This window comes from Bombina bombina, chromosome 2 (assembly GCF_027579735.1).
Source record: "Bombina bombina isolate aBomBom1 chromosome 2, aBomBom1.pri, whole genome shotgun sequence".
Taxonomy (NCBI): Eukaryota; Metazoa; Chordata; class Amphibia; order Anura; family Bombinatoridae; genus Bombina; species Bombina bombina.
This window is the reverse complement of record NC_069500.1, coordinates 364,400,167-364,425,962: the sequence shown is the minus strand read 5'-3', so window position 1 is coordinate 364,425,962 and position 25,796 is coordinate 364,400,167. Positions and strand designations below refer to the sequence as shown.

Sequence of the window (25,796 nt, the reverse complement as noted above, 5' to 3'; positions counted from 1 at the left end):
AGTCTCCTTTCTGGGAACTATAATAGATTCTGTAGAAATGAGGATTTACCTGACAAAGTCCAGGTTATCAAAACTTCTAAATTCCTGCCGTATTCTTTATTCTACTTCTCGCCCTTCGGTGGCTCAGTGTATGGAAGTAATCGGCTTAATGGTAGCGGCAATGGACATAGGGCCGTTTGCACGCCTACATCTCAGACCGCTGCAACTATGCATGCTCAGTCAGTGGAATGGGGATTACACAGATTTGTCCCCTCTACTAAATCTGGATCAAGAAACCAGGGATTCTCTTCTCTGGTGGCTATCTCGGGTCCATCTGTCCATAGGTATGACCTTTCGAAGGCCAGATTGGACAATTGTAACGACAGATGACAGCCTTCTAGGCTGGGGGGCAGTCTAGAACTCCCTGAAGGCTCAGGGATCTTGGACTCAGGAGGAGACACTCCTTCCAATAAACATTCTGGAACTAAGAGCGATATTCAATGCTCTTCAGGCTTGGCCTTAGCTAGCGACATTGAGGTTCATCAGATTTCAGTCGGACAACATCACGACTGTGGCTTACATCAACCATCAAGGGGGAACAAGGAGTTCCTTAGCGATGTTGGAAGTCTCAAAGATAATTCGCTGGGCAGAGATTCACTCTTGCCACCTATCAGCTATCCATATCCCAGGTGTAGAGAACTGGGAGGCAGATTTTCTAAGTCGACAGACTTTTCATCCGGGGGAGTGGGAACTCCATCCGGAGGTGTTTGCACAATTGATTCATCGTTGGGGCAAACCAGAACTGGATCTCATGGCGTCTCACCAGAATGCCATGCTTCCTTGTTACAGATCCAGGTCCAGGGATCCCAAGGCGACGCTGATAGATGCTCTAGCAGCACCTTGGTCTTTCAACCTGGCTTATGTGTTTCCACCGTTTCCTCTGCTCCCTCGTCTGATTGCCAAAATCAAGCAGGAGAGAGCATCAGTGATCTTGATTGCGCCTGCGTGGCCACGCAGGACTTGGTATGCAGATCTGGTGGACATGTCATCCTTTCCACCATGGTCTCTGCCGCTGAGACAGGACCTTCTACTTCAGGGTCCTTTCAACCATCCAAATCTAATTTCTCTGAGACTGACTGCCTGGAGATTGAACGCTTGATTTTATCAAAGCGTGGCTTCTCCGAGTCAGTCATTTATACCTTAATTCAGGCTCGAAAGCCTGTCACCAGAAAAATTTATCATAAGATATGGCGTAAATATCTTTTTTGGTGTGAATCCAAGGGTTACTCATGGAGTAAAGTCAGGATTCCCAGAATATTATCTTTTCTCCAAGCAGGATTGGAAAAAGGATTGTCAGCTAGTTCCTTAAAGGGACAGATTTCTGCTCTGTCTATTCTTTTACACAAGCGTCTGGCGGATGTTCCAGACGTTCAGGCATTTTGTCAGGCTTTAGTTAGAATCAAGCCTGTGTTTAAACCTATTGCTCCGCCATGGAGTTTAAATTTGGTTCTTAAAGTTCTTCAGGGGGTTCCGTTTGAACCTCTTCATTCCATAGATATCAAACTTTTATCTTGGAAAGTTCTATTTTTGGTAGCTATTTCCTCGGCTCGTTTTGCCTTACAATGTGATTCCCCTTATCTGATTTTCCATGCAGATAAGGTAGTTTTGCGTACCAAACCTGGGTTTTTACCTATGGTGGTATCTAATAAGAATATCAATCAGGAGATTGTGGTTCCGTCATTGTGTCCTAATCCTTCTTCGAAGAAGGAATGTCTATTACACAATCTTGACATGGTTCGTGCTTTAAAGTATTATTTACAAGCTACTAAAGATTTTCGTCAAACTTCTGCTTTGTTTGTTGTCTACTCTGGACAGAGGAAGGCCAAAAGGCTTCGGCAACTTCTCTTTCTTTTTGGCTAAGGAGTATAATACACTTAGCTTATGAGACTGCTGGCCAGCAGCCTCCTGAAAGGATTACAGCTCATTCTACTAGAGCTTTGGCTTCCACATGGGCCTTTAAAAATGAGGCTTCTGTTGAACAGATTTGCAAGGCGGCGACTTGGTCTTCGCTTCATACCTTTTCAAAATTCTATAAATTTGATACTTTTGCTTCTTCGGAGGCTATTTTTGGGGAAAAGGTTTTACAGGCAGTACTACCTTCCCTTTAAGTACCTGCTTTGTCCCTCCCTTCATCTGTGTACTTTAGCTTTGGTATTGGTATCCCACAAGTAATGGATGATCCGTGGACTGGATACACCTTACAAGAGAAAACATAATTTATGCTTACCTGATAAATTTATTTCTCTTGTGGTGTATCCAGTCCACGGCCCGCCCTGTCATTTTAAGGCAGGTATTTTTTAACTTTAAACTACAGTCACCACTGCACCCTATGGTTTCTCCTTTCTCTTGCTTGTCTTCGGTCGAATGACTGGATATGGCAGTTAGGGGAGGAGCTATATAGACAGCTCTGCTGTGGGTGTCCTCTTGCAACTTCCTGTTGGGAAGGAGAATATCCCACAAGTAATGGATGACCCGTGGACTGGATACACCACAAGAGAAATAATTTTATCAGGTAAGCATAAATTATGTTTTATACACATGCAGCTTCCCATTGTACTGCTAATCCTCCATCTGGAGAGGGCCTATTTTTACCAGACGTTACTGCGCAGTTTCATACAGCAGTGTCTGCGGCCATTAGTGCTTTCCCTCGCACTGCTAAGCGCAAGCGAAAGTTTAAATCTTGCACGGGTGGCCTCATGTAATTGTCAGATAAAACAATCAGATATATCAAGGGAAAAGTGACACTATATCACAGAGAGGGTCAGTGTGAGTGGCACTAAATCCCAGATGATATCAGAAAGAGGCGCCTCACCACCTCATAAATCAGAAGTGTATAAACAAAAATGAAAAATAATATATATATATATATATATATATATATATATATATATATATATATATATATATATATATATATATAGAAAATGTGAATAACAAATCTACTTCAATATATTTGAGAAAAAAAGGTACAGGTACTATATAAAGTTATTGTAGCGCCAGAAAACAATTGGTACAATGAAAAAAACAAAATAATTTAAACTAAGAAATATATAAAAATGCACACAATCGTGCTATACAAATGGAGTCCAAAGGAATACCAAATGACTTCCAGATGTCAAACAGGGGTCTCCAAATGTAAATAGTGGCACCAGATACCAGGCAGCTCCTCTATGACTCAGAGGGGAAGTAGTTTGAATCTGCCTTTCGTTATCGTTGGATATCGTACTGGTCTGCACCATGAGACGCTCTCTATCTTTTGTATAATTGTCAGATATATTTGATCAGTTATCTGAGGATGAGGTTGTCTCTGAATCTTCAGAGTATGAACTTTCACGGTTGGAGTCTGCTGGCTATAATCCTCCGCCTGTGGAGGGTCCAGTTTTTAGATTTAGGACAGAATGTTTACGCCTTCTACTAAGGGAGGTTTTGACTGCATTAGAGGTTCCAAAGGCCGAGCTGCCAGATGAACCTCTGGGTCCTAAATTTGATGGCAATCATTATTAAGGACGAGTGGGACAGGATTTGATTCTTCTTCCCGTCGTCTGCCTTTTAAGGATCCCGGTTCCAGGCTCTCTATGAGGGTTGTTTTTTTCTCTTTCCCATCCCTACTTGGTTGGCGATATTTTTATGTTTGCCACATGTAATACTAGCCCGTGTGAGGATAGTTCATCGTTCATAGAGACGCCGGATATAAGGATGGGAACTCTGTTAAATAGGATGTTTCAACCTATGGGATATTTGCTTTTACTGGCAGCGCTTGTCGCTGCAGTTGCTGGAACTGCGATCTTTGGTGTGTCTCCTTCGCAAAAATGATTTCAGGTTTTCTGTTCAGGCCCGTAAGGCGCTCTGACAGATATAACTTCTAAGTCTAGTCTCTCTCTTTTAAAGGAAATAGTTTGACTATCTCCTCGATTTTAGGGGCCAAGGGTGCCTTTATATCGTGAGATAAGGAGAACAAATCTAAGGGTCAAGGTTCATATTAGTTCCTTTAGTTCTGATAAAAGCCCAGCGTCAGAGGCCACCGCTAAGCCAGAGCAAACCAAGAGTTCTTGGAAGCCAGCTCAGTCCTGGAATAGATCCAAGCAGAGTAAGAAGCCCGCCGAGACTAAGTCCGCATGAAGGGACGGCCCCCCGTCCTATTTTGGATTGTGTAGGGGCCAAATGACTTATCTTTACGTAAGTTATTCAAGCAATGTTCATTTTAACCCAATCGTCGGCTACACTAGAATTTATGAGGTTATTGTTTCAATGATTTGCCATGCCCAGATATCTTGCGCAGACCAAAACATCCTGCTTCAAAAAGTGCTTAACAATTCAGGTTTTCAAGTCTTATTTACCAGGCTGTGATATAAGCAGAACCATGATGCACTAGTCCTCCCCACCCCCCACATGTTTAGTGGACACAGACAGATACATTCCATTGTTTTTTTCAAGACAGAAATATAGGCCAACATAGAAAGTTTGTGGTGGGCCTGCTGCCAAGAAAATTTAGTTATTGATTTCTTGTAGTCACAACTTTTATGTTTTAAGAGATGAATGAAAACAGCCCTACAAGTCTTCTGCAACATTAGAAATTGATTGAAATTCATGCTTTGTGCTTCCCACATCGAAAAATGCTGCTACTTTGTGTTCCTTGCATGCATTTACATGTTAAAGTTCATGTTTTTTCTTCTTTGTATGCCGTATTTAATAGTTGGCAGGTTTTTTTTTCCAAAAAGAGTTCTAGTGTGGCTATCTGTGAAATTAAGCCAGTGTGAAAGGGTCTGAGAAAAAGGAAGGGTTTATACCGTGTGATAAGCTACATCACTTAATGGCCTCTATTTATCAAGCTGTCTACTTTCTAGCATTCCCCGGCACCAATACGCTCGCCTAAACTCGCCTAACATCACCGCCGCAGACCTGAATACGGTCGCCAAATTTATCAAGAAAGCTGTCAAAAAGCCGCGCACCAAGTACGGTGCGATGAGCAGCGGACTGTTGTTAACTGACAGTCATCGATCTCGCTGCTCATAGACTTATTCGCAGCTTTCTTGCTAGCCTGTCACTAAGCACCCACACTATACTGTTAACCCCCTATACCGCCGCTCACGGAGCCCCCCGCAACTAAATAAAGTTATTAACCCCTAAACCGCCGGACGTGCCGCAACTATAATAAATATATTAACCCCTAAACTGCCACTCCAGGACCCTGCCGCAACTATAATAAATATATTAACCCCTAAACCGCCGCTCCCGGACTCTGCCGCCACCTACATTATACCTATTAACCCCTAATCTGCCGCCCCCCCTACACCGCCACCGACATAAAGTTATTAACCCCTATCCTGCCAATCCCGGACCCCGCCGCAACTAAATAAAATGTTTAACCCCTAAACCGCCGCTCCCGGACCCCGCCGCAACTTTAATAAATATATTAACCCCTAAACCGCCGCCACCTACAATTATACCTATTAACCCCTAATCTGCCCCACCCCTACACCGCCGCCACCTAATAAAGTTATTAACCCCTATCCTGCCGATCACGGACCCCACCGCAACTAAATAAAATGTTTAACCCCTAAACCACCGCTCCCGGAGCCCACCGCCACCTACATTACATTTATTAACCCCTAATCTGCCCCCCCTACACCGCAGCCACTATATTAAATGAATTAACCCCTAAACCTAAGTCTAACGCTAACACCCCCCTAACTTAAATATTATTTAAATTAATCTAAATAAATATTCCTATAATTAAATAAATTATTCCTATTTAAAACTAAATACTTACCTATAAAATTAACCCTAAAATAGCTACAATATAACTAATAATTACATTGTAGCTATTTTAGGGTTTATTTTTATTTTACAGCCAACTTTGTATTTATTTTAACTAGGTACAATAGTTATTAAATAGCTATTAACTATTTAATAACTACCTAGCTAAAATAAAGACAAATTTACCTGTAAAATAAATCCTAAGCTAAGTTACAATTACACCTAACACTATACTACAATTAAATAAATTAAATTAATTAAATACAATTACGTACAATTAAATAAAATTAACTAAAGTACAAAAAAACCCCACTAAATTACAGAAAATAAAAAAAATTACAAGAATTTTAAACTAATTACACCTAATCTAAGCCCCCTAATAAAATAAAAAATCCCCCCAAAATAATAAAATTCCCCACCCTATACTAAATTTCAAATAGCCCTTAAAAGGGCTTTTTGCGGGGCATTGCCCCAAAGTAATCAGCTCTTCTACCTGTAAAAAAAGAAATACAATACCCCCCAACATTAAAACCCACCACCCACACATCCAACCCTACTCTAAAACCCACCCAAACCCCCTTAAAAAAAACTAACACTACCCCCTGAAGATCACCCTACCTTGAGCCGTCTTCACCCAGCCAGGCCTAAGTCCTCAACGAATGAATGCGAAGTGGTCCTCCAAATGGGCATCTATCTTCTTCCATCCAACGAGGAGCGGCTCCATCTTGAAGACATCCGACGCGGAGCATCCATCGATCCCGACGACGAATGACGGTTCCTTTAAATGACGTCATCCAAGATGGCTTCCCTTGAATTCCGATTGGCTGATAGAATTCTGTTCCAATCAGCCAATAGAATGCGAGGTCAATCCTATTGGCTGATTGGATCAGCCAATCGGATTTCTTTCATGTAATTAGCAAGAGTCCATGAGCTAGTGACGTATGGAATATACATTCCTACCAGGAGGGGCAAAGTTTCCCAAACCTCAAAATGCCTACAAATACACCCCCACCACACCCACAACTCAGTTTTTACAAACTTTGCCTCCGATGGAGGTGGTGAAGTAAGTTTGTGCTAGATTCTACGTTGATATGCGCTCCGCAGCAAGTTGGAGCCCGGTTTTCCTCTCAGCGTGCAGTGAATGTCAGAGGGATGTGAGGAGAGTATTGCCTATTTGAATGCAGTGATCTCCTTCTACGGGGTCTATTTCATAGGTTCTCTGTTATCGGTCGTAGAGATTCATCTCTTACCTCCCTTTTCAGATCGACGATATACTCTTATATATACCATTACCTCTGCTGATTCTCGTTTCAGTACTGGTTTGGCTATCTGCTATATGTAGATGAGTGTCCTGGGGTAAGTAAGTCTTATTTTCTGTGACACTCCAAGCTATGGTTGTGCACTTTGTTTATAAAGTTCTAAATATATGTATTCAAACATTTATTTGCCTTGACTCAGAATGTTCAACTTTCCTTATTTTCAGACAGTCAGTTTCATATTTGGGTTAATGCATTTTGATTTAACCATTTTTTCTTACCTTCAAAAATTTGACTCTTCCCTGTGGGCTGTTAGGCTCGCGGGGGCTGAAAATGCTTCATTTTATTGCGTCATTCTTGGCGCGGACTTTTTTGGCGCAAAAATTCTATTTCCGTTTCCGGCGTCATACGTGTCGCCGGAAGTTGCGTCATTTTTTGACGTTATTTCGCGCCAAAAATGTCGGCGTTCCGGATGTGGCGTCATTTTTGGCGCCAAAAAGCATTTAGGCGCCAAATAATGTGGGCGTCTTATTTGGTGCGAAAAAATATGGGCGTCGCTTTTGTCTCCACATTATTTAAGTCTCATTTTTTATTGCTTCTGGTTGCTAGAAGCTTGTTCTTTGGCATTTTTTCCCATTCCTGAAACTGTCATTTAAGGAATTTGATCAATTTTGCTTTATATATATGTTGTTTTTTCTCTTACATATTGCAAGATGTCTCACGTTGCATCTGAGTCAGAAGATACTACAGGAAAATCGCTGTCAAGTGCTGAATCTACCAAAGCTAAGTGTATCTGCTGTAAACTTTTGGTAGCTATTTCTCCAGCTGTTGTTTGTATTGATTGTCATGACAAACTTGTTAAAGCAGATAATATTTCCTTTAGTAAAGTACCATTGCCTGTTGCAGTTCCCTCAACATCTAAGGTGCAGAATGTTCCTGATAATATAAGAGATTTTGTTTCAGAATCCATAAAGAAGGCTATGTCTGTTATTTCTCCTTCTAGTAAACGTAAAAAATCTTTTAAAACTTCTCTCCCTACAGATGAATTTTTAAATGAACATCATCATTCTGATTCTGATGACTCCTCTGGTTCAGAGGATTCTGTCTCTGAGGTTGATGCTGATAAATCTTCATATTTATTTAAAATGGAATTTATTCGTTCTTTACTTAAAGAAGTTCTAATTGCTTTAGAAATAGAGGATTCTGGTCCTCTTGATACTAATTCTAAACGTTTGGATAAGGTATTTAAAGCTCCTGTGGTTATTCCAGAAGTTTTTCCTGTTCCTAATGCTATTTCTGCAGTAATTTCCAAGGAATGGGATAAATTGGGTAATTCATTTACTCCTTCTAAACGTTTTAAGCATTTATATCCTGTGCCGTCTGACAGATTAGAATTTTGGGACAAAATCCCTAAAGTTGATGGGGCTATTTCTACCCTTGCTAAACGTACTACTATTCCTACGTCAGATGGTACTTCGTTTAAGGATCCTCTAGATAGGAAAATTGAGTCCTTTCTAAGAAAAGCTTATCTGTGTTCAGGTAATCTTCTTAGACCTGCTATATCTTTGGCTGATGTTGCTGCAGCTTCAACTTTTTGGTTGGAAACTTTAGCGCAACAAGTAACACATCGTGATTCTCATGACATTATTATTCTTCTTCAGCATGCTAATAATTTTATCTGTGATGCCATTTTTGATATTATCAGAGTTGATGTCAGGTTTATGTCTCTAGCTATTTTAGCTAGAAGAGCTTTATGGCTTAAAACTTGGAATGCTGATATGGCTTCTAAATCAACTTTACTTTCTATTTCTTTCCAGGGTAACAAATTATTTGGTTCTCAGTTGGATTCCATCATTTCAACTGTTACTGGTGGGAAAGGAACTTTTTTACCACAGGATAAAAAATCTAAAGGTAAAAGCAGGGCTAATAATCGTTTTCGTTCCTTTCGTTTCAACAAAGAACAAAAGCCTGATTCTTCATCCTCAGGAGCAGTTTCAGTTTGGAAACCATCTCCAGTCTGGAATAAATCCAAGCCAGCTAGAAAGGCAAAGCCTGCTTCTAAGTCCACATGAAGGTGCGGCCCTCATTCCAGCTCAGCTGGTAGGGGGCAGGTTACGTTTTTTCAAGGAAATTTGGATCAATTCTGTTCACAATCTTTGGATTCAGAACATTGTTTCAGAAGGGTACAGAATTGGTTTCAAGATGAGACCTCCTGCAAAGAGATTTTTTTTTTTTTTTTTTTCCCCGTGTCCCAGTAAATCCAGTAAAAGCTCAAGCATTTCTGAAATGTGTTTCAGATCTAGAGTTGACTGGAGTAATTATGCCAGTTCCAGTTCAGGAACAGGGGATGGGGTTTTATTCAAATCTCTTCATTGTACCAAAGAAGGAGAATTCCTTCAGACCAGTTCTGGATCTAAAAATATTGAATCGTTATGTAAGGATACCAACGTTCAAAATGGTAACTGTAAGGACTATCTTGCCTTTTGTTCAGCAAGGGAATTATATGTCCACAATAGATTTACAGGATGCATATCTGCATATTCCGATTCATCCAGATCATTATCAGTTCCTGAGATTCTCTTTTCTGGACAAGCATTACCAGTTTGTGGCTCTGCCGTTTGGCCTAGCTACAGCTCCAAGAATTTTTATAAAGGTTCTCGGTGCCCTTCTGTCTGTAATCAGAGAACAGGGTATTGTGGTATTTCCTTATTTGGACGATATCTTGGTACTTGCTCAGTCTTTACATTTAGCAGAATCTCATACGAATCGACTTGTGTTGTTTCTTCAAGATCATGGTTGGAGGATCAATTTACCAAAAAGTTCTTTGATTCCTCAGACAAGGGTAACCTTTCTGGGTTTCCAGATGGATTCAGTGTCCATGACTCTGTCTTTAACAGACAAGAGACGTCTAAAATTGATTGCAGCTTGTCGAAACCTTCAGTCACAATCATTCCCTTCGGTAGCCTTATGCATGGAAATTCTAGGTCTTATGACTGCTGCATCGGACGCGATCCCCTTTGCTCGTTTTCACATGCAACCTCTTCAGCTCTGTATGCTGAAGCAATGGTGCAAGGATTACACGAAGATATCTCAAACAATATCTTTAAAACCGATTGTTCGACACTCTCTAACATGGTGGACAGATCACCATCGTTTAATTCAGGGGGCTTCTTTTGTGCTTCCGACCTGGACTGTAATTTCAACAGATGCAAGTCTCACGGGTTGGGGAGCTGTGTGGGGATCTCTGACGGCACAGGGAGTTTGGGAATCTCAGGAGGTGAGATTACCTATCAATATCTTGGAACTCCGTGCAATTTTCAGAGCTCTTCAGTTTTGGCCTCTTCTGAAGAGAGAATCGTTCATTTGTTTTCAGACAGACAATGTCACAACTGTGGCATACATCAATCATCAAGGAGGGACTCACAGTCCTCTGGCTATGAAAGAAGTATCTCGAATTTTGGTTTGGGCGGAATCCAGCTCCTGTCTAATCTCTGCGGTTCATATCCCAGGTGTAGACAATTGGGAAGCGGATTATCTCAGTCGCCAAACGTTGCATCCGGGCGAAATGGTCTCTTCACCCAGAGGTTTTTCTTCAGATTGTTCAAATGTGGGAACTTCCAGAAATAGATCTGATGGCGTCCCATCTAAACAAGAAACTTCCCAGGTATCTGTCCAGATCCCGGGATCCTCAGGCGGAGGCAGTGGATGCATTATCACTTCCTTGGAAGTATCATCCTGCCTATATCTTTCCGCCTCTAGTTCTTCTTCCAAGAGTAATCTCCAAGATTCTGAAGGAATGCTCGTTTGTTCTGCTGGTAGCTCCGGCATGGCCTCACAGGTTTTGGTATGCGGATCTTGTCCGGATGGCCTCTTGCCAACCGTGGACTCTTCCGTTAAGACCAGACCTTCTGTCACAAGGTCCTTTTTTTCCATCAGGATCTGAAATCCTTAAATTTAACGGTATGGAGATTGAACGCTTGATTCTTGGTCAAAGAGGTTTCTCTGACTCTGTGATTAATACTATGTTACAGGCTCGTAAATCTGTATCTCGAGAGATATATTATAGAGTCTGGAAGACTTATATTTCTTGGTGTCTTTCTCATCACTTTTCTTGGCATTCTTTTAGAATACCGAGAATTTTACAGTTTCTTCAGGATGGTTTAGATAAGGGTTTGTCCGCAAGTTCTTTGAAAGGACAAATCTCTGCTCTTTCTGTTCTTTTTCACAGAAAGATTGCTATTCTTCCTGATATTCATTGTTTTGTACAAGCTTTGGTTCGTATAAAACCTGTCATTAAGTCAATTTCTCCTCCTTGGAGTTTGAATTTGGTTCTGGGAGCTCTTCAAGCTCCTCCGTTTGAACCTATGCATTCATTGGACATTAAATTACTTTCTTGGAAAGTTTTGTTCCTTTTGGCCATCTCTTCTGCCAGAAGAGTTTCTGAATTATCTGCTCTTTCTTGTGAGTCTCCTTTTCTGATTTTTCATCAGGATAAGGCGGTGTTGCGAACTTCTTTTGAATTTTTACCTAAAGTTGTGAATTCCAACAACATTAGTAGAGAAATTGTGGTTCCTTCATTATGTCCTAATCCTAAGAATTCTAAGGAGAATTCGTTGCATTCTTTGGATGTTGTTAGAGCTTTGAAATATTATGTTGAAGCTACGAAATCTTTCCGTAAGACTTCTAGTCTATTTGTTATCTTTTCCGGTTCTAGAAAAGGCCAGAAAGCTTCTGCCATTTCTTTGGCATCTTGGTTGAAATCTTTAATTCATCTTGCCTATGTTGAGTCGGGTAAAATTCCGCCTCAGAGAATTACAGCTCATTCTACTAGGTCAGTTTCTACTTCCTGGGCGTTTAGGAATGAAGCTTCGGTTGACCAGATCTGCAAAGCAGCAACTTGGTCCTCTTTGCATACTTTTACTAAATTCTACCATTTTGATGTATTTTCTTCTTCTGAAGCAGTTTTTGGTAGAAAAGTACTTCAGGCAGCGGTTTCAGTTTGAATCTTCTGCTTATGTTTTTCGTTAAACTTTATTTTGGGTGTGGATTATTTTCAGCAGGAATTGGCTGTCTTTATTTTATCCCTCCCTCTCTAGTGACTCTTGTGTGGAAAGATCCACATCTTGGGTAGTCATTATCCCATACGTCACTAGCTCATGGACTCTTGCTAATTACATGAAAGAAAACATAATTTATGTAAGAACTTACCTGATAAATTCATTTCTTTCATATTAGCAAGAGTCCATGAGGCCCGCCCTTTTTTTGTGGTGGTTATGATTTTGTATAAAGCACAATTATTCCAATTCCTTATTTTATATGCTTTCGCACTTTTTTATCACCCCACTTCTTGGCTATTCGTTGAACTGAGTTGTGGGTGTGGTGGGGGGTGTATTTGTAGGCATTTTGAGGTTTGGGAAACTTTGCCCCTCCTGGTAGGAATGTATATTCCATACGTCACTAGCTCATGGACTCTTGCTAATATGAAATAAATGAATTTATCAGGTAAGTTCTTACATAAATTATGTTTTTTCCTACCTTAATTCCGATTGGCTGATAGAATTCTATCAGCCAATCGGAATTCAAGGGACGCCATCTTGGATGACGTCATTTAAAGGAACCGTCGTTTAGTCGTCGGGATTGATGGATGCTCCGCGTCGGATGTCTTCAAGATGGAGCCGCTCCTCGTCGGATGGAAGAAGATAGAAGATGCCGCCTGGATGAAGACTTCTGCCCATCTGGAGGACCTCTTTTGGCCGGATTGCATGAAGACTTCTGCCCATCTGGAGGACCACTTCACCCGGATTCGTTGAGGACTTAGGCCCGGCTGGGTGAAGACAGCTCAATGTAGGGTGATCTTCAGGGGGTTAATGTTAGGTTTTTTTAAGGGGGGTTTGGGTGGGTTTTAGAGTAGGGTTGGGTGTGTAGGTGGTGGGTTTTAATGTTGGGGGGCTGTATTTCTTTTTTTACAGGTAAAAGAGCTGATTACTTTGGGGCAATGTCCCGCAAAAAGCCCTTTTAAGAGCTATTTGTAATTTAGTATAGGGTAGGCAATTTTTTATTTTATCAGTGGGCTTAGATTAGTGTAATTAGTTTAAAATTCTTGTAATTTTTTTTTTTTCTGTAATTTAGTGGGTTTTCTTTTTGTACTTTAGTTAATTTTAGTTAATTTTATTTTAATTGTAGGTAATTGTATTTAAATAATTTAATTTATTTAATTGTAGTATAGTGTTAGGTGTAATTGTAACTTAGGTTAGGATTTATTTTACAGGTAAATTTGTCTTTATTTTAGCTAGGTAGTTATTAAATAGTTAATAACTATTTAATAACTATTGTACCTAATTAAAATAAATACAAAGTTGCCTGTAAAATAAAAATAAACCCTAAAATAGCTACAATGTAATTATTAGTTATATTGTAGCTGTCTTAGGGTTTATTTTATAGGTAAGTATTTAGTTTTAAATAGGACGAATTTATTTAATTATAGGAATGTTTATTTAGATTAATTTAAATAATATTTAAGTTAGGGGGGTGTTAGGGTTAGACTTAGGTTTAGGGGTTAATAAGTATAATGTAGGTGGCGGCGGTGTAGGGGGGGCAGATTAGGGGTTAATAAATGTAATGTAGGTGGCGGCGGGGTCCGGGAGCGGCGGTTTAGGGGTTAACCATTTAATTTAGTTGTGGCGGGGTCCGGGAGTGGCGGTTTAGGGGTTAATTTGTCTAAAGTAGGTGGCAGCAGTGTCAGGGCGGCGGTTTAGGGGTTAATACGTATAATGTAGGTGGTGGCGGTTTAGGGGTTAATACATATAATGTATGTGGCGGCGGTTTAGGGGTTAATACGTATAATATAGGTGGTGGCGGTGTCAGGGCGGCGGTTTAGTGGTTAATACGTATAATGTAGGTGGCGGCGGTGTCAGGGCAGCGGTTTAGGGGTTAATACGTGTAAAGTAAGTGGCGCTAGGGTCCAGGAGCGGCGGTTTAGGGGTTAATAAGTATAATTGTAGCTGGCGGCGGTGTAAGGGGGGCAGATTAGGGGTATTTAGACTCGGGGTACATGTTAGGTGCAGACACTTCCCATAGGAATCAATGAGATATCGGGCAGCAGCGAACATGAGCTTTCGCTGCTTTCAGACTCCCATTGATTCCTATGGGATCCGCCGCCTCCAGGGTGGCGGATTGAAAACCCAGGTATGCTGGGCCGGAATAGTGGCGAGCGTACCTGGTTGTTCTTTGATAACTAGCAAAAGTAGTCAGATTGTGCCGAACTTGCGTTCGGAACATCTGTAGTGACGTAAGCATCGATCTGTGTCGGACTGAGTCCAGTGGATCGTATGTTACGTCACTATATTCTACTTTTGCCAGTCTGTAGGGCATGATAACTATGGCGAATCAGCCTCGCCACAAATACGCTGCGGAATTCCAGCGTATTTGCGGTTGACGGCTTGATAAATAGAGGCCTATATATGAACCAAACTGATTTAATCATTATTATTATTATTATTGTTTGATTTATTACCTGCACTGTGATTTAGTGATTTAGCAAATTAAGTAGTATATCTAAAATTATTAAATGTTCATTTACATGTATTTTACTTTGCCTAAAAAAATCTTCTTGCGTTATGTAGGACTGTCTTGCAGACAAACTGTAAATTTCACAGACAGTGTGAACCCTTGTGGATCACCAAACAAACCAAAAGATCGCCACGGAAGACTGAACACTCCTCCTGCGCCACGATCTTCTTCTCTCCCACCATTAAACCGGAAGGCAGCTACCATTACCACTCCAAGTAAATTTACTTAAAAATACTAGAATATTTCAACAGCCAATGTTATTGAATACATTATGAGATTTAATTAATTGTTTAATCCTTAAATTTGAATTTGTTTAAAATACATTAATACTTCAAGATTTTTTTTAACATAAGAGAGAGAGAGAATCTGCTTCTTTCTATCTAATTTCAAAACTGTTGGTAAAGTTAGTGTTTTCTGTCAGCTAATTTGCAATTTTTATATATAGGAACACTGTTTACTTTTTTAAAGTGTACCAAACAAAGTTTACTTTGCTTTAAAATATAAAAACATGTTTTTAAATGTGCGAATTAAATGTTATGCACTTCAGTCAACATCATGTAAACTGAACTTTTCATGTAATTTGCTTTTTAATAATTGACAATCCTTTCATTTTTGCAGCAAAGCGCGAATTGATGTTAACGCCATTGTCTATAAAATATAGTCCAAAACGTTCTCCAAGAGAGAATTTATCGCCTGGTTTAAGCCAACTACTAGGTGGTGAGGATGCAGTCCCAACAAGGTACAAATTTTCGCGGCAATACACCTTATTTTCTCATGGCTTAAATTCAAGGCTGTTTACAAGGAATCAGATACTTAATAACAAGCCAAAGTTTAAAATCTTCTCTAAATATTTAATGGAAGATAATATAATGCCTTTCAGCAAAGTTTGTTTTTCTTCCTAATGGGAAAGAGTCCAGAGCCGCATTCATTACTTGTGGGAAATAAAAACCTGGCCACCAGGAGGAGGCAAAGACACACCAGCCAAAGGATCAAATACTCCTCCCACTTCCCCTATCCCCCAGTTATTCTTTGCCTTTCGTCCCAGGAGGTTGGCAGAGACGTGTCAGAAGTTTTATTTTTTAAAGAAAGTACTTTTATTAAATTTTACATAACATGTGTCTCTCATGGAGGGTAGTACTCTTCGCAATGAGACAGTAGTTTTAAGTAGTCCTGTTAGTCTCTCAGTGAGGGCCTGGGCGAATGTTAGAGTCCGGAGATGCAGTGGGAGTTCGGTGTAGATTCCGGTAAGATCGTTTAATTTTATCAATATGTTATGTGACAGATAGGTGTGGGTCTCAGTGAGACTCCTCTGTACGGATCTAGGAATCATGGGATAATTCCTCCTTAGGGGGGATTTGTGAACAGGGTGGGGTTCCTTAATCATGTTTCTTATGTGATCTCCCTGCTTTGTGTGGTGGGTATTGGCTCTGGGGCTGAGATAGGACAATTGCTTGGAGGATTTAGTGGGGCCTAGTTGCCGCATTTTTTTGGGGCGCTTTTTTGGACTTTGCGGATCACCTTATGCCCGGGCGTTGTTACGCTTCCGCATTCCTGACCGTGTGGCGACGAAGACTGGTGGTGAGTGCCCCAGCCATTGTGGGTGTCAGGTGCGGTTCATTGTTTGTTTTTTTTTTATTTATTCCTGTTTTCTCTTTGGTTTTAACTATGGAGGATTCTGAAGCTGAGACTGTCGTTTCTAATTTTGAATCTTCCTCTTGTGAGGAAGGTGCTTTGGCCCCACTGACGCAAGTCTATCAGTTCTGTCTCTTGTGCCTTCTTAGAACGCCTGGTTCCTCAGGCTCGGGGAACCAGGGGCCTATTGAGCCATCAGCCTCTGGGGGCTCTGTCCCTCAAACGGCAGATTTCCAACAGCACCCTTCCTCCACATTTGTGGATAACCCTAATGTTAATTCTCCCTCCACACAGGGTGGCTTGTTTCCCCTGGAGATGGCGGGTCATTTCCGCTTCAATATATTGATGGCGCTGGTTCACCTGCAGGACCCGGAGGTTTCAGCGCGGTTGTGTTCTTGCCCGAATATCCCGGGTGTCCGGACTTCGGGTGGGTCTATTCAGTCTCCTCTGGGGGTGAATATTGCTCCATGTTGCACCCTTCGTTATCGGATCGCGAGGCTGGGCGTTCTACTCAGTCGTCGTTTCGACTTATTGGGAGACACTTTCCACTAACAGTCGGGGAATGTGTCTCCTGTCAATTGCTCGTGTCCTTTCCCAGAGTTTTTTTGGCGGATGCCTTCGGGCTATCTTAATTTTTTTTTTCATCCGGTTAGGATATTTTTTATATTTTTATTTGATTATTTCTTTGGGAATTTCTGGGATGGACTTGCTTTTTATTACTTCCTTTAAAGTTGTTCGCGGACTGTTGGATCCGGTGTTTGTGTGCACTTTGTTGAGTTGTCAGTGACACATGTTGCGCCTGGCAGGTCCGGCAGGACCTTGAGTGTTTTGTTTTATTGTTATATTGGTTTTTTTTTACAAACTACCCTATACATCTACAACCGGACCCTCGGGCCCGCATACCGGGAGAGATTGGGCGTGCCACTCTATTCTGGACCTCGTTTCGTTCCGCTTTTAATGGATCCTCTTCGCGGATAGAGGTGGAGAACTTGCTTGGTATGCAAGACATAATGGGATCATGCCTGCATTCTCTGATCCGGCAGCAGTGCTGTGGGTTGGCTAGCCTGTGGCTTGCCACGCGGCGGCCTTACTCGCCTTCTCGCTGCTGGTGGTCTCTTCTAGCAGGAACCCGGTTTTATGGGGTCGCCTGTTTCGGTTTCTGATTCTGTTTTTTTCCGGAATTTTATCCACCCTCTTAGGGTCGGGCGCCGATGTGGGACATTAATTTCTGAATGTCGGAGTTTTGCTCTGTGTTGTGGATTTTATTGCCTTGAGATCGGTTCTGTGTTTTCTCTTGTTAAGTGTATCCAGTTCACAGATCATCCATTACTTGTGGGATATTCTCCTTCCCAACAGGAAGTTGCAAGAGGATCACCCACAGCAGAGCTGCTATATAGCTCCTCCCCTCACTGCCATATCCAGTCATTCTCTTGCAACTCTCAACAAAGATGGACGTAGTAAGAGGAGAGTGGTGTATTGTAGATAGTTTTTTAACTTCAATCAAAAGTTTTTTATTTTTAAATGGTACCGGAGTGTACTGTTTCATCTCAGGCAGCATTAGAAGAAGAATCTGCCTGTGATTTCTATGATCTTAGCAGAAGTAACTAAGATCCATTGCTGTTCTCACATATTCTGAGGAGTGAGGTAACTTCAGAGAGGGAATGGCGTGCAGGTTTTCCTGCAATAAGGTATGTGCAGTTAATATTTTTCTAGGGATGGAATTTGCTAGAAAATGCTGCTGATACCGGATTAATGTAAGTAAAGCCTTAAATGCAGTGATAGCGACTGGTATCAGGCTTATTAATAGAGATACATACTCTTATAAAAGTGTAATATAAAATGTTTGCTGGCATGTTTAATCGTTTTTATATATGTTTGGTGACAAAACTTATTGGGGCCTAGTTTTTTTCCACATGGCTGGTTCGATTTTTGCCTAGAAACAGTTCCTGAGGCTTTCCACTGTTGCAATATGAGTGGGAAGGGCCTATTTTAGTGCTTTTCTGTGCAGATAAAAATACTGACAGAGACATTCAGCTTCTTCCTGCATGATCCAGGACATCTCTGAAGGGCTCAAAAGGCTTCAAAGTCGTGTTTGAGGAAGGTAAAAAGCCACAGTAGACTGTGGCAGTTGTTGTGACTGTGTTTAAAAAACGTTTTTGTCATTTATTATTCTGTTTTTGTTATTAAGGAGTTAATCATCCATTTGCAAGTGGGTGCAATGCTCTGCTGACTTGTTACATACCCTGTAAAAATTTTGTTAGTGTAACTGCCTTTTTTCACTGTTATTTCAAATTTTGACAAAATTTGTTTCTCTTAAAGGCACAGTAACGTTTTTTTATATTGCTTGTTAACTTGCTTTAAAGTGTTTTCCAAGCTTGCTAGTCTCATTGCTAGTCTGTACAAACATGTCTGAAACAGAGGATACTTGTTCATTATGTTTAAAAGCCATGGTGGAGCCCCATAGGAGAATGTGTACTAAATGTATTGATTTCACCTTAAACAGTAAAGATCAGTCTTTATCTATAAAAGAATTGTCACCAGAGGGGTCTGTCGAGGGGGAAGTTATGCTGACTAACTCTCCCCACGAGTCGGACCCTTCGCCTCCCGCTCAAGGGACGCATGCTAATATGGCGCCAAGTACATCAGGGACGCCCATAGTGATTACTTTGCAGGACATGGCTGCAATCATGTATAATACCCTGTCAGAGGTATTATCCAGATTGCCTGAATTGAGAGGCAAGCGCGATAGCTCTGGGGTTAGACGAGATACAGAGCGCGTAGATGCTGTAAGAGCCATGTCTGATACTGCGTCACAATATGCAGAACCTGAGGACGGAGAGCTTCAGTCTGTGGGTGACGTCTCTGATTCGGGGAGACCTGATTCAGAGATTTCTAATTTTAAATTTAAGCTTGAGAACCTCCGTGTATTGCTTGGGGAGGTATTAGCTGCTCTGAATGACTGTGACACAATTGCAGTGCCAGAGAAATTGTGTAGGCTGGATAAATACTATGCAGTGCCGGTGAGTACTGATGTTTTTCCAATACCTAAAAGGCTTACAGAAATTATTAGTAAGGAGTGGGATAGGCCCGGTGTGCCCTTTTCCCCACCTCCTATATTTAGAAAAATGTTTCCAATAGATGCCACTACACGGGACTTATGGCAGACTGTCCCTAAGGTGGAGGGAGCCGTTTCTACTTTAGCAAAGCGTACCACTATCCCGGTTGAGGACAGTTGTGCTTTTTCAGATCCAATGGATAAAAAAAATTAGAGGGTTACCTTAAGAAAATATTTATTCAACAAGGTTTTATTTCTTTCATGTAATTAGCAAGAGTCCATGAGCTAGTGACGTATGGGATATACATTCCTACCAGGAGGGGCAAAGTTTCCCAAACCTTAAAATGCCTATAAATACACCCCTCACCACACCCACAATTCAGTTTTACAAACTTTGCCTCCTATGGAGGTGGTGAAGTAAGTTTGTGCTAGATTCTACGTTGATATGCGCTCTGCAGCAAGTTGGAGCCCGGTTTTCCTCTCAGCGTGCAGTGAATGTCAGAGAGATGTGAGGAGAGTATTGCCTATTTTGAATGCAGTGATCTCCTTCTACGGGGTCTATTTCATAGGTTCTCTGTTATCGGTCGTAAAGATTCATCTCTTACCTCCCTTTTCAGATCGACGATATACTCTTATATATATACCATTACCTCTGCTGATTTTCGTTTCAGTACTGGTTTGGCTTTCTACAAACATGTAGATGAGTGTCCTGGGGTAAGTAAGTCTTATTTTCTGTGACACTCTAAGCTATGGTTGGGCACTTTGTTTATAAAGTTCTAAATATATGTATTCAAACATTTATTTGCCTTGTCTCAGGATGTTCAACATTCCTTATTTTCAGACAGTCAGTTTCATATTTGGGATAATGCACTTGAATCAATTATTTTTTTCTTACCTTAAAAAATTTGACTTTTTCCCTGTGGGCTGTTAGGCTCGCGGGGGCTAAAAATGCTTCATTTTATTGCGTCATTCTTGGCGCGGACTTTTTTGGCGCAAAAAATCTTTTCTGTTTCCGGCGTCATACGTGTCGCCGGAAGTTGCGTCATTTTTGACGTTCTTTTGCGCCAAAAATGTCGGCGTTCCGGATGTGGCGTCATATTTGGCGCCAAAAAGCATTTAGGCGCCAAATAATGTGGGCGTCTTATTTGGCGCCAAAAAATATGGGCGTCGCTTTTGTCTCCACATTATTTAAGTTCATTTTTTCTTTGCTTCTGGTTGCTAGAAGCTTGTTCATTGGCATTTTTTTCCCATTCCTGAAACTGTCATTTAAGGAATTTGATCTATTTTGCTTTATATGTTGTTTTTTCTCTTACATATTGCAAGATGTCTCACGTTGCATCCGAGTCAGAAGATACTTCAGGAAAATCGCTGCCTAGTGCTGGAACTACCAAAGCTAAGTGTATCTGCTGTAAACTTTTGGTAGCTATTCCTCCAGCTGTTGTTTGTATTGCATGTCATGACATACTTATTAATGCAGATAAAATTTCCTTTAGTACTGTTACATTACCTGTTGCTGTTCCGTCAACATCTAATTTTCAGAGTGTTCCTGATAACATAAGAGATTTTATTTTTTTAAATCCATTAAGAAGGCTATGTCTGTTATTTCTCCTTCTAGTATACATAAAAGTCTTTTAAAACTTCTCTTTTTTTCAGATGAATTTTTAAATGAACATCATCATTCTGATACTGATAATGGTTCTTCTGGTTCAGAGGTTTCTGTCTCAGAGGTTGATGCTGATAAATCTTTGTATTTGTTCAAGATGGAATTTATTCATTCTTTATTTAAAGAAGTATTAATTGCATTAGAAATAGAGGATTCTGGTCCTCTTGATACTAAATCTAAACGTTTAAATAAGGTTTTTAAATCTCCTGTAGTTATTCCAGAAGTGTTTAATCTCCCTGATGCTATTTCTGAAGTAATTTCCAGGGAATGGAATAATTTGGGTAATTCATTTACTCCTTCTAAACGTTTAAGCAATTATATCCTGTGCCATCTGACAGATTAGAGTTTTGGGACAAAATCCCTAAGGTTAATGGGGATGTCTCTACTCCTGCTAAACGTACTACTATTCCTACGGCAGATAGTACTTCATTTAAGGATCCTTTAGATAGGAAAATTGAATCCTTTCTAAGAAAAGCTTACTTATGTTCAGGTAATCTTCTTAGACCTGCTATATTTTTAGCGGATGTTGCTGCAGCTTCAACTTTTTGGTTAGAAGCTTTGGCGCAACAAGTAACAGATCATAATTTTATAGCATTATTATTATTCTATAACATGCTAATAATTTTATTTGTGATACCATCTTTTGATATCATTAGAGTTGATGTCAGGTATATATCTCTAGCTATTTTAGCTAGAAAAGCTTTATGGCTTAAAACTTGGAATGCTGATATGTCTTCTAAGTCAACTTTGCTTTCCCTTTCTTTCCAGGGTAATGATTTATTATCTCAACTGTTACTGGAGGGAAGGGAACTTTTTTACCAAAGGATAAAAAATCTAAGGTAAATTTAGGTCTAATAATCGTTTTTTCCTTTCCTCACAACAAGGAACAAAAGCCTGATCCTTCATCCTCAGGAGCAGTATCAGTTTGGAAACCATTTCCAGTTTGGAATATATCCAAGCCTTATAGAAACCTAAAGCCAGCTCCTAAGTACCCATGAAGGTGCGGCCCTCATTCCAGCTCAGCTGGTATGGGGCAGATTACGTTTTCTTCAAAGAAATTTGGATCAATTCCGTTCACAATCTCTGGTTTCAGAACATTGTTTCAGAAAGGTACAGAATTGGCTTCAAGTTAAGGCCTCCTGCAAAGAGATTTTTTTCTTTCCCGTGTCCCAGTAAACACAGCAAAGGCTCAGCATTTCTGAAATGTGTTTCAGATCTAGAGTTGGCTGGAGTAATTATGCCAGTTCCAGTTCTGGAACAGGGGCTGGGGTTTTATTCTATCTCTTCATTGTACCAAAGAAGGTCAATTCCTTCAGACCAGTTCCGGATCTATCAATATTGAATAGTTATGTAAGGATACCAACATTCAAGATGGTAACTGTAGGACTATCCTGCCTTTTGTTTTGCAAGGGCATTATATGTCTACAATAGATTTACAGGATGCATATCTGCATATTCCGATTCATCCAGATCACTTTTAGTTTCTGAGATTCTCTTTTTAGACAAGCATTACCAGTTTTGTGGCTCTACCGTTTGGCCTAGCATCAGCTCCAAGAATTTTTTCAAAGGTTCTCGGTGCTCTTCTGTCTGTAATCAGAGAACAGGTTTTTGGTATTTCCTTATTTGGTCGATATCTTGGTACTTGCTCAGTCTTCACATTTTCGCAGAATCTCATACGAATCGACTTGTGTTGTTTCTTCAAAATCATGGTTGGAGGATCAATTTATCAATCAGTTCATTGATTCCTCAGACAAGGGTAACTTTTTTTAGGTTTCCAGATAGATTCAGTGTCTATGACTCTGTCCTTTTCAGACAAGAGAAGTTTAACATTGATATCAGCTTGTCAAAACCTTCAGTCACAATCATTCCCTTTGGTAGCCTTTTGCATGGAAATTTTAGGTCTTAGGACTGCCGCATCGGATGCGATCTCCGTTTTCACATGCGACCTCTTCAGCTCTGTATGCTGAACCAATGGTGCAGGGATTACACAAAGATATCTCAATTAATATCTTTAAAACCGATTATACGACACTCTCTGACATGGTGGACAGATCACCAACGTTCAGTTCAGGGGGCTTCTTTGTTCTTCCGACCTGGACTATAATCTCAACAGATGCAAGTCTTACAGGTTAGGGAGCTGTGTGGGGGTCTCTGACGGCACAAGGGGTTTGGGAATCTCAGGAGGTGAGATTACCGATCAATATTTTGGAACTCCGTGCAATTTTCAGAGCTCTTCAGTCTTGGCCTCTTCTGAAGAGAGAGTTGTTCATTTGTTTTCAGATAGACAATGTCACAACTGTGGCATACATCAATCATCAAGGAGGGACTCACAGTCCTCTGGATGAAAGAAGTATCTCGAATTTTGGTTTGGGCGGAATCCAGCTCCTGTCTAATCTCTGCGGTTCATATCCCAGGTATAGACAATTGGGAAGCGGATTATCTCAGTCGCCAAACGTTGCATCCGGGCGAATGGTCTCTTCACCCAGAGGTATTTCTTCAGATTGTTCAAATGTGGGAACTCCCAGAAATAGATCTGATGGCTTCTCATCTAAACAAGAAACTTCCCTGGTATCTGTCCAGATCCCGGGATCCTCGGGCGGAGGCAGTGGATGCATTATCACTTCCTTACAAGTATCATCCTGCCTATATCTTCCGCCTCTAGTTCTTCTTCCAAGAGTATTCTCCAAGATTCTAAAGAAATGCTCGTTTTTCCTGCTGGTAGCTCCAGCATGGCCTCACAGGTTTTGGTATGCGGATCTTGTCCGGATGGCCTCTTGCCAGCTGTGGACTCTTCCGTTAAGACCAGACTTTCTGTCGCTAGGTCCTTTTTTCCATCAGGATCTCAAATCCTTAAATTTTAAGGTATGGAGTATGATTCTTGGTCAAAGAGGTTTCTCTGACTCGGTGATTGATACTATGTGACAGGCTCGTAAATCTGTATCTAGAGAGATATATTATAGAGTCTGGAAGACTTATATTTCTTAGTGTCTTCATCTTTTTTTGGCATTCTTTTTGAATACCGAGAATTTTTCAGTTTCTTCAGGATGGTTTAGATAAAGGTTTGTCCGCAAGTTCCTTGAAAAGACAAATCTCTGCTCTTTCTGTTCTTTTTCACAGAAGGATTGCTAATCTTCCTGATATTCATTGTTTTGTACAAGCTTTGGTTCGTATAAGTCAATTTCTCCTCCTTGGAGTTTGAATTTGGTTCTGGGGGCTCTTCAAGCTCCTCCTTTTGAACCCATGCATTCTTTGGTCATTATATTACTTTCTTGGAAAGTTTTATTTCTTTTGGCCATCTCTTCTGCCAGAAGAGTCTCTGAATTATCTGCTCTTTCTTGTGAGTCTCCTTTTCTGATTTTTGCATTAGGATAAGGCGATGCTGCGAACTTCTTTTGAATTCTTTACCTAAGGTTGTGAATTCTAACAACATTAGTAGAGAAATTGTGGTTCCTTCATTATGTCCTAATCCTATGAATTCTAAGGAGAAATCATTGCATTTTTTTGGATGCTGTTAGAGCTTTGTAATATTATGTTGAAGCTTCTAAGTCTTTCCGAAAGACTTCTAGTCTATTTGTCATCTTTTCCTGTTCTAGAAAAGGCCTGAAAGCTTCTGCCATTTCTTTGGCATCTTGGTTGAAATCTTTATTTCATCATGCCTATGTCGAGTCGGGTAAAATTCCGCCTCAAAGGATTACAGCTCATTCTACTAGGTCAGTTTCTACTTCCTGGGCGTTTAGGAATGAAGCTTCGGTTGATCAGATTTGCAAAGCAGCAACTTGGTCCTCTTTGCATACTTTTACTAAATTCTACCATTTTGATGTGTTTTCTTCTTCTGAAGCAGTTTTTGGTAGAAAAGTACTTCAGGCAGTGGTTTCAGTTTGAATCTTCTGCTTATGTTTTTCATTAAACTTTATTCTGGGTGTGGATTATTTTCAGCAGGAATTGGCTGTCTTTATTTTATCCCTCCCTCTCTAGTGACTCTTGTGTTGAAAGATCCACATCTTGGGTAGTCATTATCCCATACGTCACTAGCTCATGGACTCTTGCTAATTACATGAAAGAAAACATAATTTATGTAAGAACTTACCTGATAAATTCATTTCTTTCATATTAGCAAGAGTCCATGAGGCCCGCCCTTTTTTGTGGTGGTTATGATTTTTTTGTATAAAGCACAATTATTCCAATTCCTTATTTTATATGCTTTCACACTTTTTTCTTATCACCCCACTTCTTGGCTATTCGTTAAACTGAATTGTGGGTGTGGTGAGGGGTGTATTTATAGGCATTTTGAGGTTTGGGAAACTTTGCCCCTCCTGGTAGGAATGTATATCCCATATGTCACTAGCTCATGGACTCTTGCTAATATGAAAGAAATGAATTTATCAGGTAAGTTCTTACATAAATTATGTTTTTACAGCCCCTTGCATGCATTGCGCCTGTCACTGCTGCGGCGGCATTCTGGTTTGAGGCCCTGGAAGAGGCCATCCATACAGCTCCATTGACTGAAATTGTTGTCAAGCTTAGAACTCTTAAGCTAGCTAACTTATTTGTTTCTGATGCCATTGTTCATTTGACTAAACTAACGGCTAAGAATTCCGGATTCGCCATCCAGGCGCGTAGGGCGCTATGGCTCAAATCCTGGTCAGCTGATGTGACTTCAAAGTCTAAATTACTCCACATTCCTTTCAAGGGGCAGACCTTATACGGGCCTGGTTTGAAAGAAATTATTGCTGACATTACTGGAGGTAAGGGTCATACCCTTCCCCAGGACAGGGCCAAATCAAAGGCCAAACAGTCTAATTTTCGTGCCTTTCGAAATTTCAAG

General features: G+C 40.6%; 1 protein-coding gene across 1 annotated transcript in view; it reads left to right on the top strand.

The window, feature by feature from the left end:
* The window catches only part of MPHOSPH9 (M-phase phosphoprotein 9), an 855,600-nt gene that overhangs the window by 690,271 nt on the left and 139,533 nt on the right, over positions 1-25,796 (top strand). The window contains exons 18-19 of the mRNA XM_053699773.1: positions 14,675-14,836; positions 15,240-15,360. Of these exons, the coding sequence (XP_053555748.1) occupies positions 14,675-14,836; positions 15,240-15,360 (283 nt within the window). The remainder of the gene's footprint in view (positions 1-14,674; positions 14,837-15,239; positions 15,361-25,796) is intronic.